Source organism: Bos indicus, chromosome 19, assembly GCF_029378745.1.
Source record: "Bos indicus isolate NIAB-ARS_2022 breed Sahiwal x Tharparkar chromosome 19, NIAB-ARS_B.indTharparkar_mat_pri_1.0, whole genome shotgun sequence".
Classification (NCBI taxonomy): domain Eukaryota; kingdom Metazoa; phylum Chordata; class Mammalia; order Artiodactyla; family Bovidae; genus Bos; species Bos indicus.
In genome coordinates, this window is record NC_091778.1 from 24,478,438 (window position 1) to 24,506,216 (window position 27,779).

Sequence of the window (27,779 nt, forward strand, 5' to 3'; positions counted from 1 at the left end):
CACCAATGAACACAGAAAGGACTTGCTATATCAACTATAAACCTCAAATAAACTGGTAGGAAAAATATTAGGGAGGAATGAAAAAATTTGCAGAGAACAGGACCACACAGAACTATACATGGTTAATAAAACACAGGAAAAAATGCCACTCTCACCAATAATCAAAGAAATGCAATTGAAAACAGGACAGGTTGGAAGACGGTTTGGCAGTTTCCTACAAAACTAAACACAGTCTTACCATATGACCCAGCACTCACACTCCTTGGTATTTACTCAAATGAGTTGAAAACTTAAGTCCCCACAAAAACCTGCACTCAGATGTTTATAGCAGCCTTATACATAATTGCCAAAATTTAGAAGCAACCAAGATATCCTTCAGCAGGTTAATGGATAAATCAACTGTGGTCTACTCAAATAATGGAATACTACTCAGTGCTTTAGAGAGGAAAAAAAGAGCTGTCAAGCCATGACTAAGTGAAAGAAGCCAATCTGAAACAGCTACATACTACTGTAGGACCCTAATTCTATGACATTCTGGAAAAGCAAAACTATGGAGACAGTAAAAACATCAGTGTTTGCCAGGGGTTAGAAGGGAGGGTGGGAGGGATGGACAGGCAGAGCACAGACGTTCAGGGCAATACGATACCATAACGGAGGATACACGTCGTTCTACACTGGTCTAAACCCACAGAACACCACCAAGAGAGAACTCTACGGTGAACGATGGGCATTAGGTAATGATGATGATCAGGTTCATTAACTGTAACAAATGAACCACTCATTCTGGATGTTGATAGCAAGGAAGCTGTGCACGTTTAGGGCAGGAGATAGTACGGCACTCTCTGTACTTCCACTCCATTTTTGCTATGAATTGAAAACTTTTCTAAAAAATAGTCTATTGAAAAAAAACAGAGATAGGTTTTCTTCTGTCATTTATTCAACAACTTTATGAATGCCGACATTGTGCTAAGGACTATAAAATATTAACAATACTCAGAACTAGCAAGAGGTGGTCACTGGGCGTTCTCAAACACTGCCGCTAAGACTGTAAGCTGGCACAGCTTCTGAAGAAAGTAATCCTACACACCATGTATCAAAAGCGTTAAAAGGCTTCAAACCTTTTAAACCTAAAAGTTAGTTTCTAAAAATACAGTCCAATGAAATAATAGGAAAAGCATGTTTCCTATTTATTAAAAGACGTTAATTAAAGCATTATTTATAATCTGAGAAAAGTGGGGGAAATGTGTGAAAACGGGTAATGATTACATTAATGTTAACACATTTACATGAGAATATTATTCAGCCATTAAATATATTTACAAAGAATTTCATAACTGAATACTTATAAAACAAGTGAAAACAGAATCAAACACTTTATACTCAGTATACTTTCAACTGTAAAACTTGAATATTCACACATACATATAGGAAGGAATGTCACTGCTGGGAAGCCGGTTTACAGGTGGTTTCCACTTTTTTTCTTTTTTTTTTCCCAGCACTCAACAAAACCCAAAAGGTGAAAACTTATTTTAAAAAATTATTTAGCTTACACAAAACAGGACACAGTTGCTCCAGTAAGGTGAGAATAAAAAAATATAGTAAATGAGTAGACAAGGAAAAATAAAAGGATATTTATGGGCAGGAAGAAAGGACAGAGAATTTATGATGAAAGATTTAGGAGACGACAGGGGACAGAACTCATGTTGTATTCAAAGAAACTTTGCTTCCAGAGCCGTGAAGACACTGAATCCAGTATTAACAGTAAACACCAAGACACATTTAATGTACTTTAATTGAATGTCAGGATATAAAACAGGCAGTTGGAAATGACATATTCAGAAGTGGCACGTTAACAAAAAACAAGGAAAAACATGATTATAAGTAATAGCCCAAATAGCAGATGCCCCGTGGCCCTGCCACTCAACTTTCAGTGTCTAGACTGACTTGCTGACCAACTTTATTCTTGATGTCAATTCAACTCAAAACCTACTTGGGCTTCCCTGGGGACTCAGACAGTAAAGAATCCGCCTACAATGCGAGAGACCTGGGTTTGATCCCTGGGTTGGGAAGATCCCCAGGAGGTGGGAATGGCAACCCACTCCAGTATTTTTGCCTGGAGAATCCCCATGGACAAAGAAGCCTGGTGGGCTACAGCCCACGGGGTCACAAAGAGTCGGACACGACTGGGCAACTAAGCACAGCACAGCACAAAACCTGCTTATTTCAAACTTACAGCACACGAGGCACTGCCCTGGATACTCACAATAAATACATCAGTGGGTAAAACAGGCCAGGGATCCCTAACTGCAGGGAACTTACAGTCTTGCAGAGGAGTCGTGAAGGAAAACAAATAATAAAGATACACACAAGTTGGAGAAGGCAATGGCAACCCACTCCAGTATTCTTGTCCGGAGAATCCCATGGACAGAGGAGCCTGGTGGGCTACAGTCCATGGGTCTCAAGAATCAGACACAACTTAGCAACTAAACCACCACCCAGGCAGGTTAGCTGAGAACCAGAGCCACCTGGAAGTGGGAGGTTGGATGGGGGTGCAGAGTTCTGTCTGGGGGAGAAAGTAGCCTTGGACTAACTGGGGCAGAGAGCTGCCAGAGACACTGCTCAAGAAGTCCTTCCCAACAGGAGAAAGGTCAAGTTCAGATGTAGGCTTAGAAAAACAGGTAACTTGACCAAAGGCAGCAGAACAAGCCAGCCCAACTGGTTCATGAATGTAATTAAATGAATCTGGATGGGAACAAAAACAGATTGAGGAACCACAGAGTGACTGGAGGAGTGGAGAAGGCTCAGAAGGGTCTAGCTGACCTCACCTGAAGCCTAGGAGGAATCGGGGACCAGGCAGAGAAGGGCTGTAAAGGCAACTGGGAAGTAGTTCGGGGAGATTTTGGAAGGCAATCTGACTTCTCTTAGGAGGAAGTTTGAGCTGGTTCGGTTAGCAGCCAAGAGAAATGGGATTGAAAATGGAATTGGGGTCTCCGTACCCTTGGTGTCGGCCCAGCAAATATTTCTTAGTTGCCACCGGCCTGAAGAATCCATGTTGTAAACTCTTTCATTTCTTTGATTGTGTACTTTATACCCTTTTTTCTGTTTCTTAATAAATTCTTTTGAAAAATGTGAAAAAAAAATGAAAAAAAAAAGGATATACACAAGTTATCTAGTGTTTAGAGAACAAGTGTTATGAAAAAGAAAAGCAGAGCAGGACGGGGGCGATAGGAGAACAGGTGGGAGTGCAGCAGTGTCAACAGAATGGTCAGAGTAAGTCACGTGGAGCTAAGACTTGAACAGACTCATGGGAGATGAGATACAGGCCATGCAGATGGCTGGAGAAAGAGCGCTTCCATGTAGAGGAAACTTTAATGCAAAGGCCCAAAGGTGGGAGAAGCCCCTGGCTCATCAGAGGACCTGCAAGAAGGCCAGAGTAACTAAAACAAAGTAAGCAAGTCAGGGTGTGGTCTGAATGAGACCAGAGACAGCAAGGAGGGCAGTGGGGAGGAGGGAGAGTCTACACCGGAAGGCCTTGTGAAGACCTTCACGGCTTTTGCTCTGAGAGAAATGGGAAGCCAGCAGAGGCTTGTGGAGAGCAGCCTGTGTGTGTGTGAGTGCTTGTTAGGAGTTTCAAGTCTTTCTGGAGAGCAGACTACATGTGTGTGTGTATGTGTGTGTAAAAAGGGGAAATGGGAACAAGAGAGACCACAGTTAGGAGTTTCAAGTCTTTCTGGATCATCTTTCTCTTCATGTTTAAAAACAAGTTCGATTCACAAAGGGTATCCAGGGCATGTTTGCAAGAGGGTTTTTGCTTTCAGTGTGGAATCTTGAAGAATGTGTCAATAGCCTACAACTGTGTCCTTAGCAGGCATCTCGAAATAATGATTACCAAACATTTCTCTCTGTTCACTGCCCTGACACGAGTTCTGGGCATCACCCTCTCTCAGGGGAGAGGTGGAAAGAGGTTATGCAGAACAAGCAGTGATAACGGGATGACGTCACAGGTGTGCCTCAGAGAAGCCCCTAGTGAGTTGGGCTCATAACCACTCCACAGTGATTTACTCTGTCCTGCCAACGCCAGCTGGAGGAGGGATGAAGAAAGCTGACACAGCCTTAAGCCCTGGGCAGGCATTATAAGATCTTTCTCCCTCCAGGCCTGCCAGCCCCTCCCCTCTTCCAACCGCTGATCCTTGCTTCAGAAGCCAACGTGTGAACAGCACGTGTCTGGATTTCAGAAACCTGCCCAGCAGTTGGAAACTCCCTGCAGCGTGTCAATTGCTGCATCTGCTGTTGGCACTTCGGGCAAGGGATCACGTGGGCAGTTTCTGAACTAAGCTTCGAGATGGGAGTCTGATATCTGAAGAGGGGACTCGAGAAGCCAGAAAACTCCAATTACAGTAAATAAATTCCTAACCATATGACAATCTGCCTTCTAAAAAGGAAACTGGGACATACAAGCCAACCAAACAGCTCTAAGGACAGCAGTAGTCAAGAACAAAAGCACAGAGCACCCTGACTAATGGAAAGGATTTTTATGGGCCAACAGAGTTTACCAGCTCTGGAGTGTGATGTGGCTGAAACTAGAGACCACTCTTGTCCAGATCCCTAGCTTACACCCTTTCGGCAATAAATGGCTTCTATCATTTCAGCGACAGGCCTCTATCCCTGCCTTCCATTACCTTTCTTCCCCATCTGTCAATTAGTCCTCTGAGTAGTGTATACCTTGACCATCTCTTGGAAAAATAAAAAAATCTGAGCCCATAAACCATCTGCCATAAAACTAGGCTGCAAGGGCTGGAAAAGGAGCTGCCCAGCCTACCATGCTCTCGCCACCCGACATACAGGTGCCCCTATCACACTGTTCACAGGCAGAGGTTAGGAAAAAATGCTCGAGTCTGATGTTTCAAAGAAAAAAGGAATAACAGCATTTCCTCTAGTAACACGGCAGGCAGACTAGGAACCTAGGTCTACTCTCCCAATGAAACAACTAATTATCCTGGAAAGAGCATTTTTAAAATCCTTCTAGAAAGCAGCGGTGAGTTAATAAATTAAAAAGGAATCCTCTGGCCAGGGACTGAGTAAAGACAGAAAACTAGAGCTGTTAAGTGTGGGACAGGGCCAGGCTTTACCCCAAGAACCTCTGCTACCTGCTGAACTTGAGCTCTGGGTTTCTGAGGCTTTGTGGGTACAGCCAACAAGAGGATGCCCAAGACCCCTGCCATAAAGCTGAGGTCCCACAGAGCTACACCCAAGTACAAAGGTGAATCAGAAGCCATCCTCAGCCTTGTGATAAGACAACTAGCTAAAAAACTGACTATATCAAACCCTGAGGCTGACTAGAAGAGAGAAAAAAAATAGTGCACGGAAAGTGCAGACTGTACACTAGCCCTCACAGGGGTGTGCAGCCTGAATTCGCATTACCTGAACGGTTTGAAAACCCTCAAGCAGGCATTTTACTCAGAATGATTATTTTAGACTCTTTACACCAGACTGTGGACAAAAGCAAACTCAAACCTTTTCCCCATTTTCATCCCAGGTCTCCAAGAATTCCCACTAATGATTTCCCACAGAAAATTTGCAGATTACAGAGAAAAAAAAAATTTTTTTTTAATTACACGGGAAACAAGGCACACGTGCAACAACCAGCAGAAATACGAGACTAGCAGAACCTCACCTAAAAGGACCCCTTGATCAGAGTCCCTAAAATAACACGTTTAATATATTAGAAAATAAATAAAAGACAAACTCACAAATATGTTCAGGAAATAAGAAACTAACAGGAAAAGACCAGATTTAGGAGGAAAAAAATCTGGAAATAAAAATATATAACTGAAATAAAATCTCAGCAGGGCATGTTTAGCAGATTAGATAGAGCTAAGAAAAGGTTCAGGGACAGAGTTAAGGAAATTACGAGGAATGCAGCACCAAAAATAAAAAAAGAGAGAGAGAGAGAGTCAAAAATGAAAGAGAAGTTTTAAGAGACATTTAAGACAGAAGGAGAAGAGAAAGCATGGGCAGATGCAGTATGTAAAAAAAGAATGCTAAGAATTTTCTAAAACTGCTGAAATCAACTCACAGATACATGAAGCCCTATAAATCCCCAGCAAAAAAAAAAAAAGTACAAACCTAGAAAATCATTAAAGCTGTAGAACATCAAAGGGTTTATTAAAAAAAAAAAAAGACCTAAGAATCACCCAGAGACACAGATTATTTTTAAGAGGACAATTAGACTGACGGCTGACTTTTAAACAGTAACAACCCAGAGACAGCAAGGTACCTTCAGTGGGCTAAAGAAAAACAACTGTTAATATAGAGTTCTATTACCAGTGAATATAGAGGAATCGGGAAAATAAAGGGTTTTCAGACAAATACGAATTGGAAAAGTTTGTCATCAAAAGAATGTCACTAAATAAATTCTAAAGAATATGCTTCACACAAAAAGAAAACAGTCCCAGGGAATTCCTGGTGGTCCAGTGATTAGGACTCTGCCCTTTCACTGCTGGGTTCCATCCCTGATCCAGGAACTAAGATCCCACAGACAGGGAGGGGCAGCCAAAAAAAAAAAAAAGGAAAAGAAACTGATCCCAGGGAGAAGGTCTGAAATATAAAAAGGAATGAAAAGAAAGTAGTAAATATATAGGTGAGTCTAAACAAATATTTACCATCAAAACAATCATGATAATAATGAAAACAAAACAAAAGTGAAAACAACAACTTGTCTTTCAAGGTTTAAAAGTAAAAAAATAATTAAAACATCTGACAACAGTAGCATATTAACTGGGGAAGAGAAAAGGAGAAGAGGACAGAGTTTAAGTGTGCCAAGCTATCTGTATTATTTAGTAGAGGGAAAATGCAGCTGCTTAGATTGGGGGGTGGAGGTGGTGGTGAGGCAGGGTGGGAACGATTGCTTGCTGTGTTGAGCTGTCTCAATCAGGTCCAAAGAAATTTCTGTGTGCCATCTGACACGGGAGGCTGGACCCTTCAGACCTGGGTGTAATTTACTACCTTTGTGACCTTCCTAAAGTTACTCAGCCTTTCTAGTATGTTTCTAGTCTGTAAATCGACGAAATAGGACACAAAATAGCTGTCCCATCTGTCTCAGGGCTTTTCTGGTAGCTCAGTTAATCTGCCTGCAATGCAGGAGACCCCAGTTCGATTCCTGGGTCAGGAAGATCTGCTGGAGAAGGGATAGGCTACCCACTCCAGTATTCTTGGGTTTTCCTGGTGGCTCAGCTGGTAAAGAATCCGCCTGCAATTCGGGAGACCTGGGTTTGATCCCTGGGTTGGTAAGATCCCCTGGAGAAGGGAAAGGTTACCCACTGCAGTATTCTGGCCTGGAGAATTCCATGGATTATATATAGTCCATGGGATTGCAAAGAGTCAGAGGCTGACGGGAGACATCACATGAGAATACATATACAGCAACCATAAAATCTCATCAGGTATGACCACAATGTTGTCCTGTTGTCATTCCTGGCCACTACATCTGAAAGCTTACAGTTCTTCCCCAGACCAACATTTAGTTGGTTAGGGTCCAAAGTGCAACTTACTCCCCCTAATCCCCACCCCAAGAACATACTCATGTTCCCTGAGTATTCAACAAATAGCAGAGAGGTGGCCCACGCCCCCTGTAACATGTAAAATTTTACTCCCCAGGAAGAGTTTAAGGAGAGTTCACAAAAGGCAGCTGAGAGTCCTGCTGCCAGCATCCCCCCAGTAACGTCTCTCTTTCAGAACAAGTCCATCCATCCAGGAGAAAAAAAAAATCAAATTGAGAAGCTATAAAATGGCAGCAGAGATGAGGTCTCTAGCCCATAGTAAAGATGAGGTGGTGACGGGACACTGCACTTCTCCATTGCCCCACAGAGCAGCCACGGACATCAAACCACACTGTAACCCTGGGGCAAAACCAGAAACCATTTCACCAACCGACATGGTAAGAGGCTTAATTTTATTGACATGAGTGGATTTTCTCATGTCTTTAGCTTTTCACAACTGCTTCTCCTTCCTCAGCCTAAAATAACGGATTCATTCTGAAAACAAGGACCCTGGAATTCAGAGTAGGGAAGATAGGAAGATCCCACGACAAACACTTCCTTAGCTTTTCCTTCTGTTCCAGGGAACTCTGAGGGAAGAAATCCATGCTAAGCAGCCTGTTGATAGCTGTAGCTCCCCCGGAGGAACAGAGGGCAGGGCAGAGGGATGCGTCCTTCCCCTGGTCTGCCTCCTGAAGCCTTGCCTCTTCTGACCTCCGAATCCATTTCTCACATAATTTGGGGGCCAAGCTGGCTGTTTCTTTGTTTATCTGCCCTCAACTGAGCAGTCCTGAAAACGAAGGCCAGGCAGTGCCGACTACCTGTAAAATCTACGCAAAGGTCCTTGGGGAGAAACAGCCCAAGAGTTTCTATCACCAGAGACAGACAAGAAGAGATGAGAGGGGCAGTTTACACAGCTCAACTCAGGCCTACCCTTTCCGAGAGGTGGATTCCTGTACAGCTGTTCTGACAAGCAGGGGATTAGGCACTTGATACATTCTGCTCCGGTGAGAGATGCAGACAGAAGTGAGCTGCATGGGGCAGCACCCTGCCTTACCAAAGGTCTCTAAGGCGGTGGTTTGCTGAAGACAAAGAAATTTTGGTTGTGACTGTAAACTTCACAAACTAGGGTCAACCTGCATACATGACCACAGCCTGGAGGTGAGTGGCTCCCATTTCAAGCATCCCACACACTGGGGTCAAGTTCTGTGGGTCCCCTGTCGACAGGTCCCATGTCTCTATCCCTCTGGAGGCAGGCAGGTGGCACCCCCTCCCACCACCTCCTGCAATTCAGGATTACTAACAAACCATAAAAGCGAGCATAAATGATAACGAAAGGAATGCCAGCCTAGCCCTAGCTCAATGCCAGCCCCTAAACGTTCCCTAAGAACAGGAAGCCCCAACGGCGAACACACGAGCAGTGTCTCTTGGGTGCCCTCTTGCTGTCACCAGGGCTTTTCTGCAAGGCTGACACGGAGGCCTCCTCTGTGAACTGGTAGATGAAGAAAAAGAGGAGGAAAAAGAAGGGGCCAGAGCACAGAAAAGGGAAGTTATTCTAGTGGTGGCCAATGAATAACATCCAATGATTTATAGGAAGTATAATCCAATAATACAGTAAAATAAAACAGTGTGTGCCTGCAATGGTTTTGATTCCAGGAATTATAAAAACATATTTTTTAAAAAGACAAAGTGAGAGAGAGAGCAAGAGGGAGAGAAAACAGGGGGAAGAAACAAGGGGACCAGAATGGAGCAAATTGGGCACAGATGGGAGATGCAGTGGGGTTCCAGGGGTGCCCTACCACAAATACTGCTTCGATTACTCCTCTTCAAGAAACGAGAGCTTTATTTCCTTACATTACAGAATTAAAAAAAAAAAAATTAAAATTCTTGGGAGTGCTTGTGGTTTAGATCAACCATTCCCTCTCCAGCACCACATCAGCCAATCGGGTGGCTATTGAAGTGTTAAATGCTGAGGCACGTGGAGAAGGCCCCGCTTCTCCGATGACCGGCGGTGACATCACCCTGGGAACCACCTATCTCGCCACCACCCATTACTCGCCAAAGGGCAATTCTGGACACAGGCCAGGAAGGGAACACACTGTTCAGTGACGGTCGGCCTGGAACCATGGACTTCCTTGTCCATGTGCTCAGTGAATGCTTACTGAGTGCCTGATAAATACCAGGCCCTCTGCTAAGGGAAACCCGAACATCCCTCGCATGTCTCTGTCCTCAACCTCTTCAATGTAGACTAGTAGGATTCTGGACTCTCTGCAGTCCCACTCCAGCAGGCTTCTTGCAGAGCACCCACCTGATGGGAGGAGATAAAGGTATCAATAGCCTTGAACTTGTGAGTTTTAAGATCACTGCTGAGACCTGAAAGGTTCACTGGTTAAATGATGTGGCAAAAGTCAACTTACTTTCTTTTATTGGAAGGGGGACAAATCTCACGACCTCTGCCTCCTTGAGCTCCAGGGAAAACTGTAAGTTAAGAAAGGCCTCTTTGACCATCTAAGTGTTTCCCCTCCGTTGGGCCTTCTGGGGTGCCTGAAGCTCTTTAAGAGTTCTGTGTCTCTCGACCTCAAGGAAAGCACATTTGAAAAGTATTTTAATAATCACACTATTAGCATCATTTCCGATATTTTGAAAAGAGGACTTATACCAGGGTAGCACCGAGCCCATACAAAAACGAGTTAGAGGCCACAGCAAAGGACATGCTTTTTCATAAGGCTATCCCTGTGGCTCTCCCTAGACACCACATCTCCAGGGAAGGGCCAGGCATAGATGGAGAGGATCTCGACGGCCGTTGGGGGACACAGATCACCTCTGCTCTGGGCTGGAACGTTCCTTCTCCACAGAGTCCAGGAACTGACATATGCAAACACCCACCCAGAAGGACAAGTCCAAGAAGGAATGGAAAGAAAAATGATGGCCCAGATGTTCTGTTAACTTGCAGCGACTGCCAAATCACCACAGACCCCAAGCACCTGGGAGGGCCAGGCAGCAGCAGGCCCTCGCTTCCTGGCTGCAGACAGCCGGGGTCCCGTGGCTGGGTGGCGGCTCTGACAGCCAGCCGACCGGCCTGGAGGGCAGCCTTCAGAAGGGCACCGGCTGACGGGACCCGGGGGCTGAACACTCAAGGGCTGATTTATCACTTCCTTACTCATAAAAATGTGATTCAAACTGCTGCTGATTAGTGAAGGATTTAAATCTTTACCCTCTCCCCAACCCCCTTCCCGCTCCACCCCCGGCACAGATGCTGCAGCTCAGCCACAACACCCCCTTCTTGCCACTGTCCGTGCGAGCACAGCACAGGGGCCCAGCGAAGATGACTCACATGCTGGGAAATGGAAAAGTGCATCTTCCCACCAGCCAGCCCCGCTGAGTGCTCTGCTCACCCCTCTCCCAATGGCAGCCCACACAGTGGGGTCTGGACAGCCGCCTCAGCTGCACACCGGGTACTTGGCAGCATGTCCACAGAGCGCTCTGTCCTAGCTGAGTGTTACATCCTGTGGCCCGGGCTGTTTTTCCCTGAAACACCCTTGGACCACCTCAGCTCTCGGCCCCAGCTGCCCCGTGGAGGTGAGCGTCAGGACAAAGCCGGAGCCGGTGGCGGGGTCTCACGCACAGGCTGCGACGCGTCCTTCCTGGCAAGCAGGTCCTCGTTAGGAGTGACCATGGTAAAGAGTCCGAGAAAAAGCATGCTGGCCTCCAAGGGGAAAGCACTACTTCCTTCTTTCTCTGTTCTCACTGTCTCACCTTCCTTTCACCCATATTTTCTTAACTTTTAACTTTACAGCAGCTCCAAGGAAAGGACTCATTGGTGGCCTATGAAAAGGCCAACATCTTCCTTTTCGCGGAGCAGAAGTTGCTGACAACAGAGGCTCCGCAGACTAGAGCTGTGGGGCCTTTACATTCACACCTCCAGGTTCCCCGATGGGGAAACAGTACCTTGGCAGAGGCTGCGCTCTGTGACAGGCGGCTCACTGACTGCGACGCTGCCAGACGGAGGCAGGGAAGTGAACAGGAAGCTACCTCGGGAGGCTCCACTCCCCCGAGCCCACGAGCTTCCCACCCGGTGGCCCGACCCTCGAGACCCTCAAGCGATGAGGAAGGGATAGAGTTCCTTCCCCTCCGGACTGACCGCCTCACCACCCTTTACAAACTCTATTTCCTCCTTCCTGGAAACCACCACTGCCCCTCAGGACTGCGTGCTTTCTCAGTGGTGTTCCCGGACATATTCAGAGAAGTTCAAAATGGCACCTCAACCTGGGCCTTTCACCTTCTGCAAGGAGCTGTGGACGCTGCAGCAGACGCACGAGAGAACTCCCTCTAGGCTTCAGATGTGATGGAAAGCCCACGCAAACCAGCAGAGGGCCTGGCGGAGTCCCCGGAGAAGCCGAGTTTCAGAGGAAAGCGCAGCTGCCTGCTCACCAGGGAGAGCACCCCCCCACCTGACCAGAGCAGGCTGAAGCACAACCCTAAATACAAATGGGAAAGGGAAATAAACCAACTTCAGAGTGACAGAGACCACTAAGAAAAGGTGCCATGAAAGAACCAGCGAGACTCTGTCCAGAAACACTGGGTCTGCTTTACAATGGAGTCTCTGTAAGGGAATTCCCACTTCCTGGGATTGCAGGTGACAACCTTCTAATCCTGAGACCAGACACTCTCTGTTGAGGCTCTGAAATGATTTTTTGGCAGCATGGACCAAGTCTCCTTTGCAAACACACACACAAAATAATGTCACCTCCAGGCTACAGATTTCCATCAAGTCAAACCACATCATCCTTACCTCAGTGGGGTGGGGGAGAGGGGAAGGGATCCGGTTAACATCCTTCCACTGTGACCTGGTCACCAGAACATTTACAAATCCTGCCAATCAGCCCCTCCCCCATTTCTCCTTCCCCACCTCCCACCTCATGTCAAAAAAAAAAAAACACCCAGTGTTCAGAAAAGCATCTCAGAATGCATACCACTACATCTGCCAAACTCTGGGGCTGGTGAGTTTTTTGCTTCCAGATTTGAGTCACCAAAGCTCATCAATTCTCTGTTCTTACTCCCTGGCAGACTCCCACAAGGGATATCCCATAGGGAACTAGACTTTTCCATATTGAACAAACAGGGTACATTAGTCCAGAAACAGCTATTCCCCATCCCTGCCAAGCGTATGGTCTCTGCAATGAAACATTTCAGCCATGCCTCCCCCCCCGGGACAGGCTTTGGGTCTGCAGCCTCCGAGAGGCCTTGCTGCTGCCTTCAGCACAGCCAGATGTGCAGCAGCGTCTCTGGGTTTGCAAATTAAGCTCTATACCCATGATTCCCTCCAACCATCCCACCCAAGCACTAGAGAGTCATACGGATTTCGGAGGGTACATGAAAGATCTGAAAGGCGATGGACGAAAAGAGGAAGGGGTGGGTGGGTGGGTGGGTGGGTGGGTGGGTGTGTGTGTGTGTGTGTGACTCTGCAGTGGCATGGCAGCACAGGAAAGAAGACAAATTAATCTTTATCTGTCTAGATTAAGAAACTGGATGTTCCTTACCTTTCAACTGGGAGTTGTGTACAGCAAACATGTTGATGGTCATAAGCTGTAGCATGCGGGTACTTCCAATAGGAGAGGGGCTGTGCTGCAGCAACACCTGGAACTCCTTGAGGACCTTCTCAGCCACTGCAGGGAACGTCTCCATCCTACAAGCACAGCCAGCCCATCAGTGAGGCATATTCCCGAGAGCACTCAGTGCGTGCACGCACACATACACGCACTCATTCATTCCTTTCTTCCCTCCCTCTTTCTCTCTCTTTCTCAGAAAAGCAGACAGCTAACACCTAGGATGCTTCTTTGACTTCACAAACCTTCCGGGTACCCTAAGGTTGTGAACAAATATAAAAGAAAGACGTGTTCAGGGTTTAGAGATGGAAACAACTCAATTTTTTGGATAAATCACCATGAGTTATTACGCTTTGGTATGCTATTTCCTAACCTCTGGCAATAACTGGATTCAAGCTGAAATCAAAGTTTCTCTCTGAAACCATCAGTTTTTCTAAATAGTGAACAAATTTCCTTTAAGCTCTAAGGCCAGCATAGTCCCCAAACTCTCTAGTATGAAAACCATATTCTAGGAAGAGGTTTGTGAATCTAAAGATTCTTCACTCAAAGCTTCACTTCAGAGAGGCTCTCAGACGCAGTTCTGCTGCTGTCAACTTAGGGACCAGCACACGAATCGCTCCACATAAGGGCCCCAAATGTCCCCTGGAGAACCCCTCAACCGGGGGCCCCGATGATCGGTTTCGGCCTTTCCTGAGCTGCTGTCCTCCTCCCTCTCACAAGGGCTCTGCTCATCAGGGTCTGTATGTTTTCAGGCCAGTGGAAATATAATGCCCTGGCCAACTGCCACTCCCAATACAGGAAGAGCCTGTAATGTAGGGAGGCAGAAATCTAGCCAGTGACCCGACGCTCCTAAGGAGAGGTCATTCAAACCGCTGCTTGCCAAACGTGGCCACAGAACAGTGGTGCATGCCTGGAGCTCCTCTGGCAACGGGAACAAACCACAGCTGAAGTCCTCAGAAATAAAAAGCAAATTCAAACTCGGTGCTAGAGAGAGAAAAAAACCAGGCACATGGGCCTGAGGGCCACGCCGAACAATTCACGGTCACCAGAGTATCTTTTCATCCATCCTCACACCCCCTCACAAGCAAGCAAACTGCTTGTGGTCCACAGCTTGTGTACTGGGGTGAGGGGAGAGGAGGGTGAGGAAGAGCTCCAGCTTGGATTAATAAGTAGCTTCTGGAAAGCCACAGGGAAGGGAATCCTCCTCAAAGGATACAACACAGTCTCGAGTCCCAGGGAAAGGTGCTTCTGCTTTCACCTGAACCTCAACCCTTTCTCCGGTGTGTAGTAAGCACCCTCCCCAGGCTAGAAAACTCCACAGCTTTCTGAAAGCCTGGCAAGCTTCATTCCTCACCCTTGGAGGCACCTCTTGCGACTGACCCCCCAGCACCCAGAAGTCATGCCACAGTTACGAGTCAACTACAGTTTACGTTCCAGTGCCCTTCTCTGCTGAGCTGTCCTCGTTTTCATTGGCACAAAACATGCCAGGCATTTGCTTCCTTGCCCCCACATGCCATTTCAAGTGCCACCCCACCCCACACTCCTGCCGCCACCACCCACAGCAACAAAACTACCAAAACACACTGATTTTCTCCCACCTCTAAAAAGTTTCAGAACCATTAAAACTCTTGGTCGGTTTGGAATGGCAGAGAGTGATATGTTTGGGGCTGGACTGGATCCATTTTTCCCCCTGGGCTGTAACAAAGGTTTCATTTTAAACCTTGACACTGTGCAGCACTCCTTCTGGTCGGAGGTGGGGAGGGGGGCTAGCACTTCTCATTACGAGAATCGCAGAGTTCACTCTGCTTGAAAAGCAGCCACACCGGGCGAGTCTCGGAGCCATGTGTCTCTGTGTTGAAAGGCAGTAGAGAGCCAGCACAGAACAACACGACAGAAGTGTCACGTGGGACGGTCCTGCTTCGAGGCTGTGTCTGAGGAAGACTCTTTCCCGGGATGCGAATTGAAACAGCCATTATCACTCCCTAGGTCAGACTTAAGGCTCAAACGAGCACCAGGCCAAATGTCCACATCGTCTTTTTTTAAGTTAAAAAAAAAAAAAAAAAAATTTGCTGTTCACCTTTCAACTAGTTCACAATGATTAAAACAAAAGAAAAAGAAATCAAATGCATAAGGGTATGAGTTAGAGTAACTCCACTTCTGAGATACGAGGGAAGATGAAGTTCTCAGACAACATCAGCTTTGTGAGGCAACAACTGAAGGACATGCAGATAAAAGATTCTTCCTCAGAGCTCAATAACGGCATTTCTCGTACCCAATTTTGTAACCAAAATGCTCTCTGGTTTTGGTCTCCAATTACCTGTAAGTAGTTTTATTTCTTTCTCTTTGTTCCACTCCATATTGCAGAATGAAAATTATACTAACACTGGGATAATGACAGAATACAATTTGTTTAGGAAAAAAACCCACAAAATAAAATGATGGTTTTTATGGCTACATAAGTAATTATGCAAATGCAATAAAAAGGTCTAAAGAATACACAACCTGGTATCCAGCATTATCTCTTTGGAGGGCACAGGGGTTGGGAAAGAGTTGAAAGAAATTTTAGAAAAGCACACTATACTTTTACAAGGAGATTTTTATATATTACTTATGTAATAATTGTAAAAGTTTTACACAAGAAGCAGCAGCAGTAGCAGCAATAGAGAAAGAGGTGAGAAAGCATAAAAAGATGGCAATTTATAACAGCAAAATACTGGAAGCAGCCTAAAACGTCCAACAACAACAAATAATTAAGATGGCATATCCATACAACTGAATTATATTTTTTAGAAGCTGTATTAGATTGTTTTTAAGTTTAATATATATTAACTGAAGACAGTTTTAAAGTAGTTTAATGTGATCCCTTTTATAGATATTTATAAAAAATAAATAAGAGAATGCATGTGTGTGATGTATGGAAGAGAAGATAAAAATATACATCAAGTGTTAACAGTGGATAGTTATCTCTGGATAGTGAGAATAGGAATAATTTTTTATTTCTTCTTTTTGCTGGGTTTTCTAAATATTTTACAACGAGCACTGTATACGGTAAAAAGATTTCCCCTACGATGGATACTTCTGGCTTTTGTATATAATACACTTCTAGTTTTAAAAAGTAAATCAAGACACAAACATAATATTTTTAACAATTCGAAGTCCAAAATAAACACATGAGTCTTTGAATTCCAAGAGATCTTGAAAGTGTGCAAAGAGCATGACTCGGCAAGCAAGTAAAAAACTAAAGTGGCAACTTCAACCTAGGCTACAATGGGAAGCTAAATTATTCTCTTCGTCACGAGTCCCAAGTCTACAGATGGCCGGCCTCCCGACCCCTCAGAGGAGTCCCAGGCGGGTCCGCTGTGCCCCTCCCCGGGAGAGCCAGTGTCTGTCAGGAGCCACACAGCACTCCTGCCCGATTCTGTTCCCTGAGCCCGGGAGGACTCTGGCCCTGTCTTTTAAAACTGTATGATCACTTGTAGGATGTGCATTTCTCCGGCTGAAGTGATCGCCTTCTGAAGAGATCTCGAGAGACACCTAGTCTCCTGTGAATGGCAGTTTCAAGAAATCAATCTTTCAGACAGCACTGGGACCAGACTCGGGAGTGACTCAGACAGTGAGTAACGGGGCAGGACCCGATCTCTCAGATACTGGGGAACACAGCTGGCCTGACAATATTCTCTGCGGAAAAGAATCAGGCTCCCTAATTTTTCTTAACATCTTGATTTTTAAAACCTGTACAAGATAGGGGCAAACCAATAGCAAAATCAAACCAAACCAAACAACTCGGCCGTGTGACAGGGTAGCCATGAGAAACAAAAATCACAGGGCTATAGAACATAAGGACTGGAACAGACCTTGGAGCTCATCTGTTTAAACTACTGATAAGGAAACCAGAGCCCACAGACGCTCTGACTCGTTCCCTCTCGAGGTCTTAGAACTAGTCAGCAGAGAAAAACAAACTCTTCTTGGCACCTGATTCCATCAAACACTTGGAATTTCTTTTTTTGCCGGCTGCTGAGAGAAAGGAGACTGGTGTGGCACACAGTAGGCCCTCAAGTGCACTCGGAGGCAGCAGGGAACACAGGCCCAGAGGACGAAGACTGGGAGGGCCACGCTGCTGGGGCTTTTCTCAGCAGGCAGGCGGGACAGTGGATGTGTCTTCAGCTGCTCCCCATTACAATCTCCTCACTCTTAATTCATTTTCAACGCCTCCCACATTTCACATCTTCTTGGTAATTAGGCAGCAGTCCACGTTGCTGTGTGTGGCTTGGGCTCATCGCTTTTCTGGTCTTACAGACTTCTATAGTTTGGGGCTTTTTTTCTTTCCAATAGAAAAATTATTGCTGTTTCTCTGCCTTCCAGAATAAATATGGGGCTCAATTCTCTTTTCACCTCCAAGAGAGCACGAGAGGAATACTCACTGAGGGGCTGAAGTGCCCAGAATTTACATGCATTTTCCTCATGTGAACACTACTACAACTCAGTGTTCATGAAGGTGGAACTAGACCGGCCTTATCTTTTTGCCAACAGAGTTGGTTATATGCAGGAATGGAAGAGATCTTGAAAAATAATCTGGACCACAGGAAACCACCTCTGACAAATGAGATAATCTGCTCATTTTTCAATAGAGAAGAAAATTCCTGAACACCTTCCCTCTGTGAAATTTTCTTACATATAACCCAAACCTCTCCAGCTGCAACATAAGCCTATTTTTCTCTTGCTGTCATCCCACAGAAATCAAAACTATTTGCTTATGACTCTAATAGTTAAACACAGTTAGGGTACCCCCAACAGCTGTCTCTAAGTAAACCTTTGGTTATCTTATTTTTAAAAAATTCATTTATCTTCTCAGAAATCATTTCTAGCTTTTTTTTTTTTATCATTATTGCGACTCTTTTCCAAACTTCCTCCAAAACACATCTAAACATGAGAAATTTAAAAGGGGGAAAAATAGGGTTTTAACTAATGCATAATCTGATTTTATATATATACATAACACATATATAATATATATATATATATATATATCCTAAACATTCCTATATTCTGGACCAAGACTTTTAACTTTTTTAGTCCCAGAAGTTTCTAACAGAGCTGAGAAATGCCTACGGCAGTGGTTCTCAATCAGGAGTAACTCTGCACCACAGGGAACATTTGGCAATGTCTGGAGACATTTTAATTGTCACACCTGGGGGTGAAGGGAAAGGATGCTACTGGCCTGTTGTGGGTAGAAGCTTTGGATGCTGCTAAACACAGGACAGCCCCTACAATTAAGAATTATAAGGTTCAAAATATCAATAGTACAGAGGTTGAAAAATCGTGCCTTAGAGCAAACATGGTACATAAACATTCAAAGGGCAAACACAGCAAAAGGAAAAACAGAGAGAAGATGCTGACAACAAAGGTACTAAAGGAAAGATTTTTTTTAATGAGAATTTTTAAAGAATAAAGAGATGAAGAATCACAGCACCTATTTTAAGTGTAGTACAGTAGTTTTTTCTGATATGCTGTGCTATTGCATGAAATAATATCGTCTTACCCACCCTGAAACTGCAGCTTCACATTATTCACTAGTGACTGGCCTGGGTCTACGATGACCCAAAAGAATTCTAGATTCCTTCTCTCCAGTCTTTTGCAATCTACCCATTTCTTGTAATGATTCACTTATTCCTACAACAGCTATTTACTGAGCATCAACTACATGCCAGGCACTAGGGTTACAACAGTGTTGAGCAAAAACTCCCACCAGAGTAGAGCTGGCGTGGGGGCGGGGGGGGTGGGTGGGTGTTGCTACTGAGGGACCTAGCTTCCTTTGCTGAGTGGTTACTTCACACATATATCTACTAGCAGACAGGCATCTACTGGCACTGCTCCAAGTTTTCCAAGTCATTTCAAGACTATGGCCATCCTCGTCACTCTTGCCCAGGTTGATGATACATGAGTATGTAAAAGGCACAGTTTCTAGTCCGCCAACACGTTCAACAGTGTTCCTCCGAACAGGACAAAGCCTTTCAGCTTCTCCCACTAAGGAAACCTTCTAGAGCGTTAAGAGATAAACTTACAAGGTTATGACAGAAAGCGAAAGGGAAACACAACAACTGGAGCAACTGGAGTCTAAAACAAGCACCTCAAAGGGTAGTTCACCAGAAAACCTCCAACTCAGAATGTATTCAACGCAGAGAAGACCTGCGGGCACTGCCACCTGTTCCTCTCCTGGAATAACGAAGCACTCAGCACAGGGGCGCCGGCTTCACAGTCAGGAGAAACTCTGACCCACCAAAAGAACACTCGAAACGTGGTCTCTCCCCAGAGACTTAAAGCGCTAAACGACAGGGTCTCCCACACACCACCTTCCCTGAGATTTATCTGGAAATCCATGGTGGCCAGTGAGACTATAGAAAAGTCTCAGCATTGACTGAGCTCAGCAACATGGTGCCAGACACTGAGCACAGGAGGAAGGGGTATGGTTTGAAGTGGGAGAAACTGTTGGAGGAAAAAAATCACTGTCCACTCTTTTTCCCTTCTCCTTAAGGGAAAGTGAGTGGATAGTATTTTCCCCCAAGGAGGACCCCTGGCAGCTGCACCCAGGGACTGAGCATGACTTCCTTGAGGAGCTCACTAGGGGTTGAGCCGGAAGGCAGAGGAAAGAGAAACCCAGAGGGATTAGGGTTGGGGGGTGGAAAAAGACTGTGGTTAAAAGGGGGTTTTAATAAAGGTAGAGAAAGGGGAGTCAGAGGGGGGGAGAGTAACATTTCCCAAACTTCATGAGCACTGGAGGAGAGTGAGTGGAGGGAAGGGGAGGGAAGGTGGAGGCCCCTAAGAATTCACACCCTGTGCCCTCAGTTACAAACACAGTCTAGTTGCTAACAATATTAAATTCCAAAATGACTTGTAATGTAGGAAAATAAAATAAACATCCTGCACACTTACCCAATCCGGGTAAACAGCTTCCCATGGGCATGGAGAAAACTGAGGATGAACCTTTTGTTCAGCTGCATGGGAAAAAGAGAGAGGAGAAAACAATTAAACTTTCCCCAGTTTCCTGTTACTGAACAGAGTCCCTAGTGACACAATAACCTGGCCAGGGTCTAAGGGGTGGGCACTAGGGATGGGAACCAAATGAACATGCCCAAACTCTCACACAGACCCAGAGCCCATGCCCAACAGCTGCTGCTCAGCTGAGCCAAGAGGACTGCAGGCTCAGTGAGGAGACAGCACCCCCTGCTGGCAGCAGTGCCTGAGTGCAGGGAGCGAAGCACTGAGTACCAGCCAAGCAGCGCAGAAAGCAAGATGCCTGTCGCCCTCTGCCATCTACAAGTCACTCTGGCCTCATACAATGAAAATGAAACAGAGACAAGGGCAAGACAGGAATAATGATGATCCTGCATAAGTCCATACTCTTACTTAAGAGCTGTTTTTCTATGTACCCCAAAAGCAAAACTCTTCTTTGGAAACCAAGGGTAAGGAAACCCACCACTAACTAGCTCATCAAATTGTATTTCTCTGGCTTTTAAAACCAAAGTTAAAATCTTTCCCTTTTTTCTTCTTTTAAATAAAAACTGAGTGCTGGTTTTTTATGTGAAATCCTCTGACTTTTACATGTTAGCTACTAACAACAACAACAAAAAATTTAAACATCAGGCAAGCCAAAAACATGCATCTGCCAGCCATATCTGGCTCACATCCATGAGTCACCAAATTTGCAACCTCAATTCAAGGTTCTAGAAAATCTACTTCTGTCAAAAACTAGGAGAGAGATTCTTCTGAGCAAAACAAGGGAGGGAAAAAACTTCAAAGACAGTAGGAGTAATCTCAGAATCAAACCCTATCATCCTCCCTGGTCTCCTGGAAGAAATGTGCTCAGGGCCTTGTAACCAGACAGGAAGAAGGATCAAGAATCCCTCAAGAGTGGGTGCTTAGGACAAGGAACGGTCCAGCACCCTGGATGCTCTGCCCAAAAGGCTTATACTCTTGCAAAAGAGAAAAGCAATCAAATTGTGGCAGTGCCACCAATTTCACACGGAAACTGAGTGTGAGGAAAGGGGGGCATTCTCACCTCACCAGCGACTTCAACCACAAACTGCATGTAATCTTCAGTCTTTCAGTCTTTATTTTTGCTTAAACGAATTACATTTAATCAGCAACATCAGATCAAACATCGAATTCTGGAGTTAAAAAGGATACTTTAAGGAAGGTAACCTGTCTCTATAGAGAGGTGAGTCAGGACTGGGGGGACACTGGGTTCCATGAACAGAAATGAAAGATGAGGAATTGCTGCAAAACGAATGGTCAGTGGTTCTGCCATGGTTAGTGGCAAGGCCTGGGCTAGAATGCAAAGGAAGGTAGTGGAAACTTACCCCTCAAACCTCTGCCACTTACCTGCTACGGGGTCTCAGGCAACAGATGTAACCTCCCTGAGTTTTCCCTTTTACACGATGGAGATTCAACAAATGCAACCTCCCAAAGATTTCCCTTCTGCACAGTGGAGACAACAGTGCCTCCCACGCTCAGCGTGCTGTAAACACTCAACTGTCAGCCGAACATCCTCTCCCAACAAGCAAGTGGTAAAACGTTAATAACTGGGGAAACCAGGTGAAGCATATGCAGGAGTTCTTTGTATTATTCTTATAGCTTTTCCATGGGTATAAAATTATTTCAAAATAAAAAGATAAAAATACATATTTCTCTCTATTCCTGTTTTAACTCAATTGTCCCTTTTTCCAGCTGTCAATCATAAACTGGTTAACTCATCCATAACCAGTTATATTTATACATACAAGGTCATTGGATAAACGGTATTAACCCATTTAATTCAAGCCAGTTATCATCCCCCAACGCAACACAGCTCAAAAACTGAAGCAACGTAAACCAGTATATGGCAGAGTCAGAACCTGAACCCAGGTCTTCTGACTTCAAAACAGTTCTCCTCCCCTTAAAGTGCCATCTGTCTCAGGAAGAGAACTGGTGAGCTTCTTCATGAAGGGCCGATGGGGGAAGAAGAACACTAAAAGAGTAGTTCAGTTTTCTCTTCCAATTTTCCTTACCGATTAGGCAGGAAACATGCTGCGTGACCCACAACGCCTCCTGCAATAAAATGAGCGCACCATGGGTTCTTTTAATACTGTGATTCTAGCTACGTATTTCCCAAAGGTCTCACCCTCAGGGTAGCAGATGACTCCGACTTAATTATCTGAGTTCACACCTGCCATTAGTGTATTTTAACTGTATCCAGTAGAAAGCGGATTTCGATGCATTGTTTCTCAACTAGTGACAGTGAAGGGAATCTTAGCAAACTCAAACTACACACACATTCTCTCTGACCTTGGTTAATGAGAACCACTGCTTTATTTTTAGTCTGAAAGTACCTGCTACCCTAAATATAGTTTCTCTCTATTTGTCACCAATAATCTGAGCAGGAAAGGAGCTAAAATGTAGATACATTGTACAGAGAGGTAAAGCATGCTATTCTGAGAAAGTAGATTTGTTCCACGTTGATTAAAATGGGACTAAGCGTCATCATAGATATCAACATGAAGTCAGCACATGCTGAGGCAGAACTTTAGGACAACTTAACTGACACCAAGTCCACAGTAAGGAAGGTCTCAGTCTGAGCTTCCTCTCTCTCCAACACATCACCCCGGACTGGCCTCACGTTTGGAACTTCTCGATTCTTAACAGGGCACTTGGATGGTCTCCCAGGTGGAGAAAGAACCACTTCTCCTCGTATGGTGAAGCTATCTGCCTCCAGACCTTCCTTGTGCAATTACATACTGGTCACCAGAAACCAAAAATGCTTCTTGGGTGTTAGCGCTGAGAGGTGTTAGAATTATTAAAGGGTGCCTGGCTCTTTGGTTCAAAGTCCAAAACCAACTCACTGTGGACACCTGAGTCTTCTATACCATCTAAAAGCAATGACCCAAAGAGACACTAATAGTGGGTACGACACTCACAGTAAAGTATACCGGCCATTAACTATGGGATTATGAGTTAAAATGGTTTGGGTTGTTCTTAAACTGTAAAATGGAATTTCTACCACTGATGTCACCTAACTCAGAGCTAAAAGGATAAAACGAAATAATACAAATTAAAGCATTCTGAGGAGTTAATGTCTTATGCCTGTGGTGGTTATCAGCACTCAGAACTGCCTGAGTGCTCTGTGAACTGCAGAGCAAGGAAGGAGAAAGAAGCTGCTGAGAGGCAGTGAGGTATCACCAGAGGAGAGGACTCTGAAATACGCCCAATTTCAATTTCAGAGAGCTGTTCCTCCTTCGAAAGAGCTGTATGGAAAACTGAATATCTGAAAAGTTAATCATTTTAAGGACAGTAGGAGAAAACTTAATATTAAGAGGAACTCCAGCATGCATCTTTAAAGGGTTTGGGGAAATATAAACTATCATTCTCTAATTTATTCATCTGGAATGCCTCTACTTTTATATACCAAGTATTAAAAATGGCTCTATACCCGTCGATATGACACAACGTGGGGGAAGGCCAAGTTTCAAGGGTACCTGTTAGAAACAGTCAAGGACTCTCAGAGCCTGCCATCAAAGCCCAGTCATCACCTACCTCAAGTGCTGAGATTACAGGGTGGAGAGGACTGGGAGCACAGAGATGAAGCCGCCCACCTTCACCCCAGTGCCCCCTGCCAGGTACAAGCAAGAGGAGACTAACAAGACAGGGTCCTCAAAGCCAAAGAACTTACAGTCCAAGAATAAAAGGTAAGCAAATAACATATGAACTTGCCAACTCCCCATTTATGCCCTGAAACCTAGGACAAGGCCTTGTGACTATGAGGGTGACAGGAGGACTGTGTTTCCCTGTCACTGTCCCTCGGGCAGAAAAGTCTGTGGCGGGGAGATCTAAGATGACAGAGAAAGTGAGGATGTAGAATGTGGAAGCCGAAGGGTAAGTCAGCAGTATACCGCCATACAGTAGGAAGAAAACTGTTCATTAGAACGTCCGGGATTCCTCTTTCCAGGATACAGATGAAGAACAATGCAAAGGCAAGTCACGTGGCAAGACTCAGATGCCTTGTAGGGACAAGACAGAGCAAACCACAAAAATCAATCCTCAAATCCCAAAGAGCCCCGCCAAGGCGGAGGTGGAGCAGGTATGGTGAATTACTCCTCACCTTCAGTTTCTTCTCCCCTGAACCATTCTGGGCAGGATGACAGCTCAATTAGCTCTAATTAAGCCCAAACTCCATGTAGCGATGTCCTACTTAAATGGCTGGACTGGAGCCATGTGAACTCAAGTGTAAAACACGCCTCTTAAAACTAGGGACCCCTTCAAACAACAGTTCTCACTCTCACACAGCAGCTTAGTGCTGCCTCAACAAAGTCTTACACGAAAGCAATTTACTTGCTATTGCTTCATTATCTCCCCTACTTAGAGCCAGCAGACCAGAGGGAAATGGGGCTGAACGGCAAATCAGCAGTCAGCTCCGGAAAACCCGGCGAGCAGGGGGACAGCCAAGCTCAGAGTACTGGCTGGCTCTCGGGAGGGTGACTGGCACTAGGTTTAAAGAAAAGAGAAAGAATCACGCATCTGTGACTATTCTGTATTTATGGCTTATTTGTTTACGGGGGTAGGAAGTGGTATAGAACAGTTTGAACAAAGACCACTGAACTGGGTTCACGACCTGGGTTTGAATTTTGGTTATGCCACTGATTTGCTACACTGTTGACAAGTCACATAAAATTTCTAAGGCTCTTTCTTCAATAAGATGAGAAGGCTGTGGAGGAGGAAATGACAATCCACTCTAGTATTCTTGCCTGGAGGATCCCATGGACAGTTCGGACAATCTGTGCAGTCCATGGGGTCACAAAGAGCTGGACGTGACTGGGAAACTGAGAACACACACGTGCAGGTGCTGGGTTCAGCAGGGCATTCAAGGCGAAGGAAGCTCACGCGGGATAGGGCAGGCAGGCGTGTGAGCGCCGGTGGGGGAGACCACGTCCTAAGATGCAAGTGTGTGCAAAGGAAGGAGGTGACCGTATGACCCAGCAATCCCACCCCTTGGTATATACCCAAGAGAAACAAACACATATGTCCACACAAAAACTGGCACACAGATGTTCATAGGTCATTATTCACAACAGCCAAAGAACGGAAAAACATATCCACTGATGAACAGACCAATAAAATGTGGTCTCTATCCATACAATGGAATAATACTCAGTATAAAATGTAATAAAGGTTTTCAGTGATGCAGACAAAAAATAAAATGAGAAGGCCAGGTGAGATGAGTATCAGCAATTCCACACCCCTGATCATGTACACATCACAAGAAGGCCTTCTGTAAAAAATACAGATTCCCCAGGCCTTCAGGATCAGAGTCCTCAGGGAGGGGAGAAGTAGCCTCCGAGTCAGCATTTTGAAAATGTCTCCAGGTAATTCTGAAAGACAGACAGACTAGGAAACCATGGGCTAGATCATGGGTCAGCAAATTATGGCCAAAGGGTTTTTTCGTATGGTCCATGAGCGAAGAGTGGTTCGTATGTTTTTTAACCACTGAAAAAAATCGAAAGAATTTTTCATGACACATGAAAATCATATAAAGTTTAAATGTTGGGGTCCACAAATAGGGTTCTACTGAAACACAGACACACTTGCTTGTTTCGTACTGTCTGTGGCTGCTTTCCCCCTATGGAGGCAGAGCTGAGTGGCTGCAGCAGAGAGTGTATGTCCCAAAGCCTAAAATCCTATCTGGTTCTTTCCAGAAAAAGCTTGCTGATCCCTGGGCTCATCTGTAACACTGGGGTCTCAAAAAATGTATGGATCTGCACAACAGTTGAGGGCTACCACTCACACAGTGGAAACAGCAATGATGCTCCTGGCTGTTTTAAAAGAAGCGCCACCCCCCCAGGAAGTGCTGACAGCTACCCTCCCACCTACCAGTGCAGGGGAATCACCAATCCACAGTGCTCCTTCCAATTCTAAAAGCCCAAAGATGCAGAGTTCTAACTAAACTGAATCTCTCTTGCCGGCTTCTCAGCAAACACCATCCTGTTCTGTGATGACAGCACAAAACACACCAAATGCCAAAGACTGCTGCTCCCACAGCTTTTGACCTCAAATGCCCCGAAAGCTAGAGAGAAATATGAATGGGGTCTCAAGGCTTCCAGCTTGGAAGCCACTATGAGGCTAAGGGGCCCGGTGAAAACACAACACATCCAAGCCCAATCAGCATTTCACTTGGACCAGGGGGCCAGAAGTTCTCCCAAAACAACCCTAATCAAGGGAAAGTGCCAGACTAAGGTTTATGAATCCCTGTGCTGTGTGGTCTGACAACCTAGAGCTCAGAAGTGCCACCAACTTAGCATCTCAAGGTACACAGGGAAAGAGAGAAAGTTCAGCCAAAGGGCAGCACTGTTGCTCTGACTGAGTTACTTTCTGAATGAGTCTTCTTTCTGACTCATCTCTCTCAAAGAGTCTGGGAACTCTCATGCCCATCCACCCAAAAAAATGGGGGAACTGGGACAACTCTGCATCTGCACAAAGTGGGAGAGAAGAGGAAGGGCTGAAGCGCCCACTTGGTGGTCAGGTGGTCGACTAGAAAATAGCTTTCCAAAGGCACATACACAAGTTCAAACCATCTTTTAAATGAATGGGTCAGTAGTGTGTTGATGATGGTGAGTGAGGTCCTTCTCACCCTGTGTCCACCCCACTCCTTCATTCATTCAACAAAAACTGACTTACCATCGTCTAGGTACCTGACACTGTGCATGAACTATGAACAAAGCAGAGAGAATCTCTGCTCGGTGGGTAACACAATTACAGAGCACCATGACTGGGCAAGTATAGGATGCTGTCTACTTCCACAGTAGAAGCATCAGAGATGTCCGAGGAAAAGTAGATTGAAGAGTCACGTCTATGTGTCTTAAGAAAAGAAGACAGCGTGAGTGATGTTCCCAAGAGTGGCACGCTGGCCTGGCCAGGTGAGTGATTCTGCAAGGAGGAGGCTGGAGAAATAGGCTGGGCCAAGTTGCAGAAGTCCCTGTTAAAGAGTTTGATCTTGATCAAGTCACTGAATGGTTTTGAGCAGGGTAGTGACATAAGCAAAGCTCTAATTTTAAAAGGACGTTCTGGCTACTGTTTAGAAATTTTAGCTTTTTTTGGGGGGAGGGGCAAGACAAAAGTGTTCAGAGGCCAGGAGACCAGTTTAGAAACTGCTGTAATCCTCCAGTGGCAACAGAGAAAAAAGAGGGAAGACAAAGAAAATGATCATTCCATGCTCAAATGATCCTTTGTCCCTAATTCCCAATGGTTCAGTTCTAACTAACTCAATTTACAGAGACCAGCACTGGCCCAGACCAAGTAGAAGTCTTTAGAATCATGTAGAGGTCTTACTCAAACTAAGTGAAACACAGATTTCATCTTTAGAAATAAACTGGAAATTCTCTTATTTCCTTTCAATAATATTTTTAAACAGCCTAGCATAGTGTTTGTACTTAGTATGTATTCAGTAAATGACTATTGAAGAATCTATTAAAATATACAGATTTGATAATGGTAAGGTAGATTATCCAGGTAATACACAGAAAAAAAAAAAACTCAAAAACAGTCCGGTACTAATATTAATGCTGGAGGGAAATAACATACTCATCACCATGAGCATTTAAATCTCTCTCTGACA

At 45.1% G+C, this 27,779-nt stretch overlaps 1 protein-coding gene and 1 long non-coding RNA gene across 6 annotated transcripts in view; both read right to left on the minus strand.

Moving 5' to 3' along the window:
• Positions 1-27,779, minus strand: part of SMG6 (SMG6 nonsense mediated mRNA decay factor) — a 200,976-nt gene that overhangs the window by 133,466 nt on the left and 39,731 nt on the right. For all 5 annotated transcript variants that reach the window (XM_070774295.1, XM_019980893.2, XM_070774296.1 and 2 more), the window contains exons 9-10: positions 20,072-20,133; positions 13,076-13,221 (exon numbers count right to left, since the gene is read on the minus strand). In XM_070774295.1, coding sequence (XP_070630396.1) covers positions 13,076-13,221; positions 20,072-20,133 — 208 coding nt within the window. The remainder of the gene's footprint in view (positions 1-13,075; positions 13,222-20,071; positions 20,134-27,779) is intronic.
• On the minus strand, positions 9,361-10,091 carry LOC139177724 (uncharacterized). The gene is made up of 2 exons (XR_011562231.1): positions 9,953-10,091; positions 9,361-9,843 (listed from the first exon to the last, which is right to left on the minus strand). It is a non-coding gene; the product is annotated as an uncharacterized lncRNA (long non-coding RNA).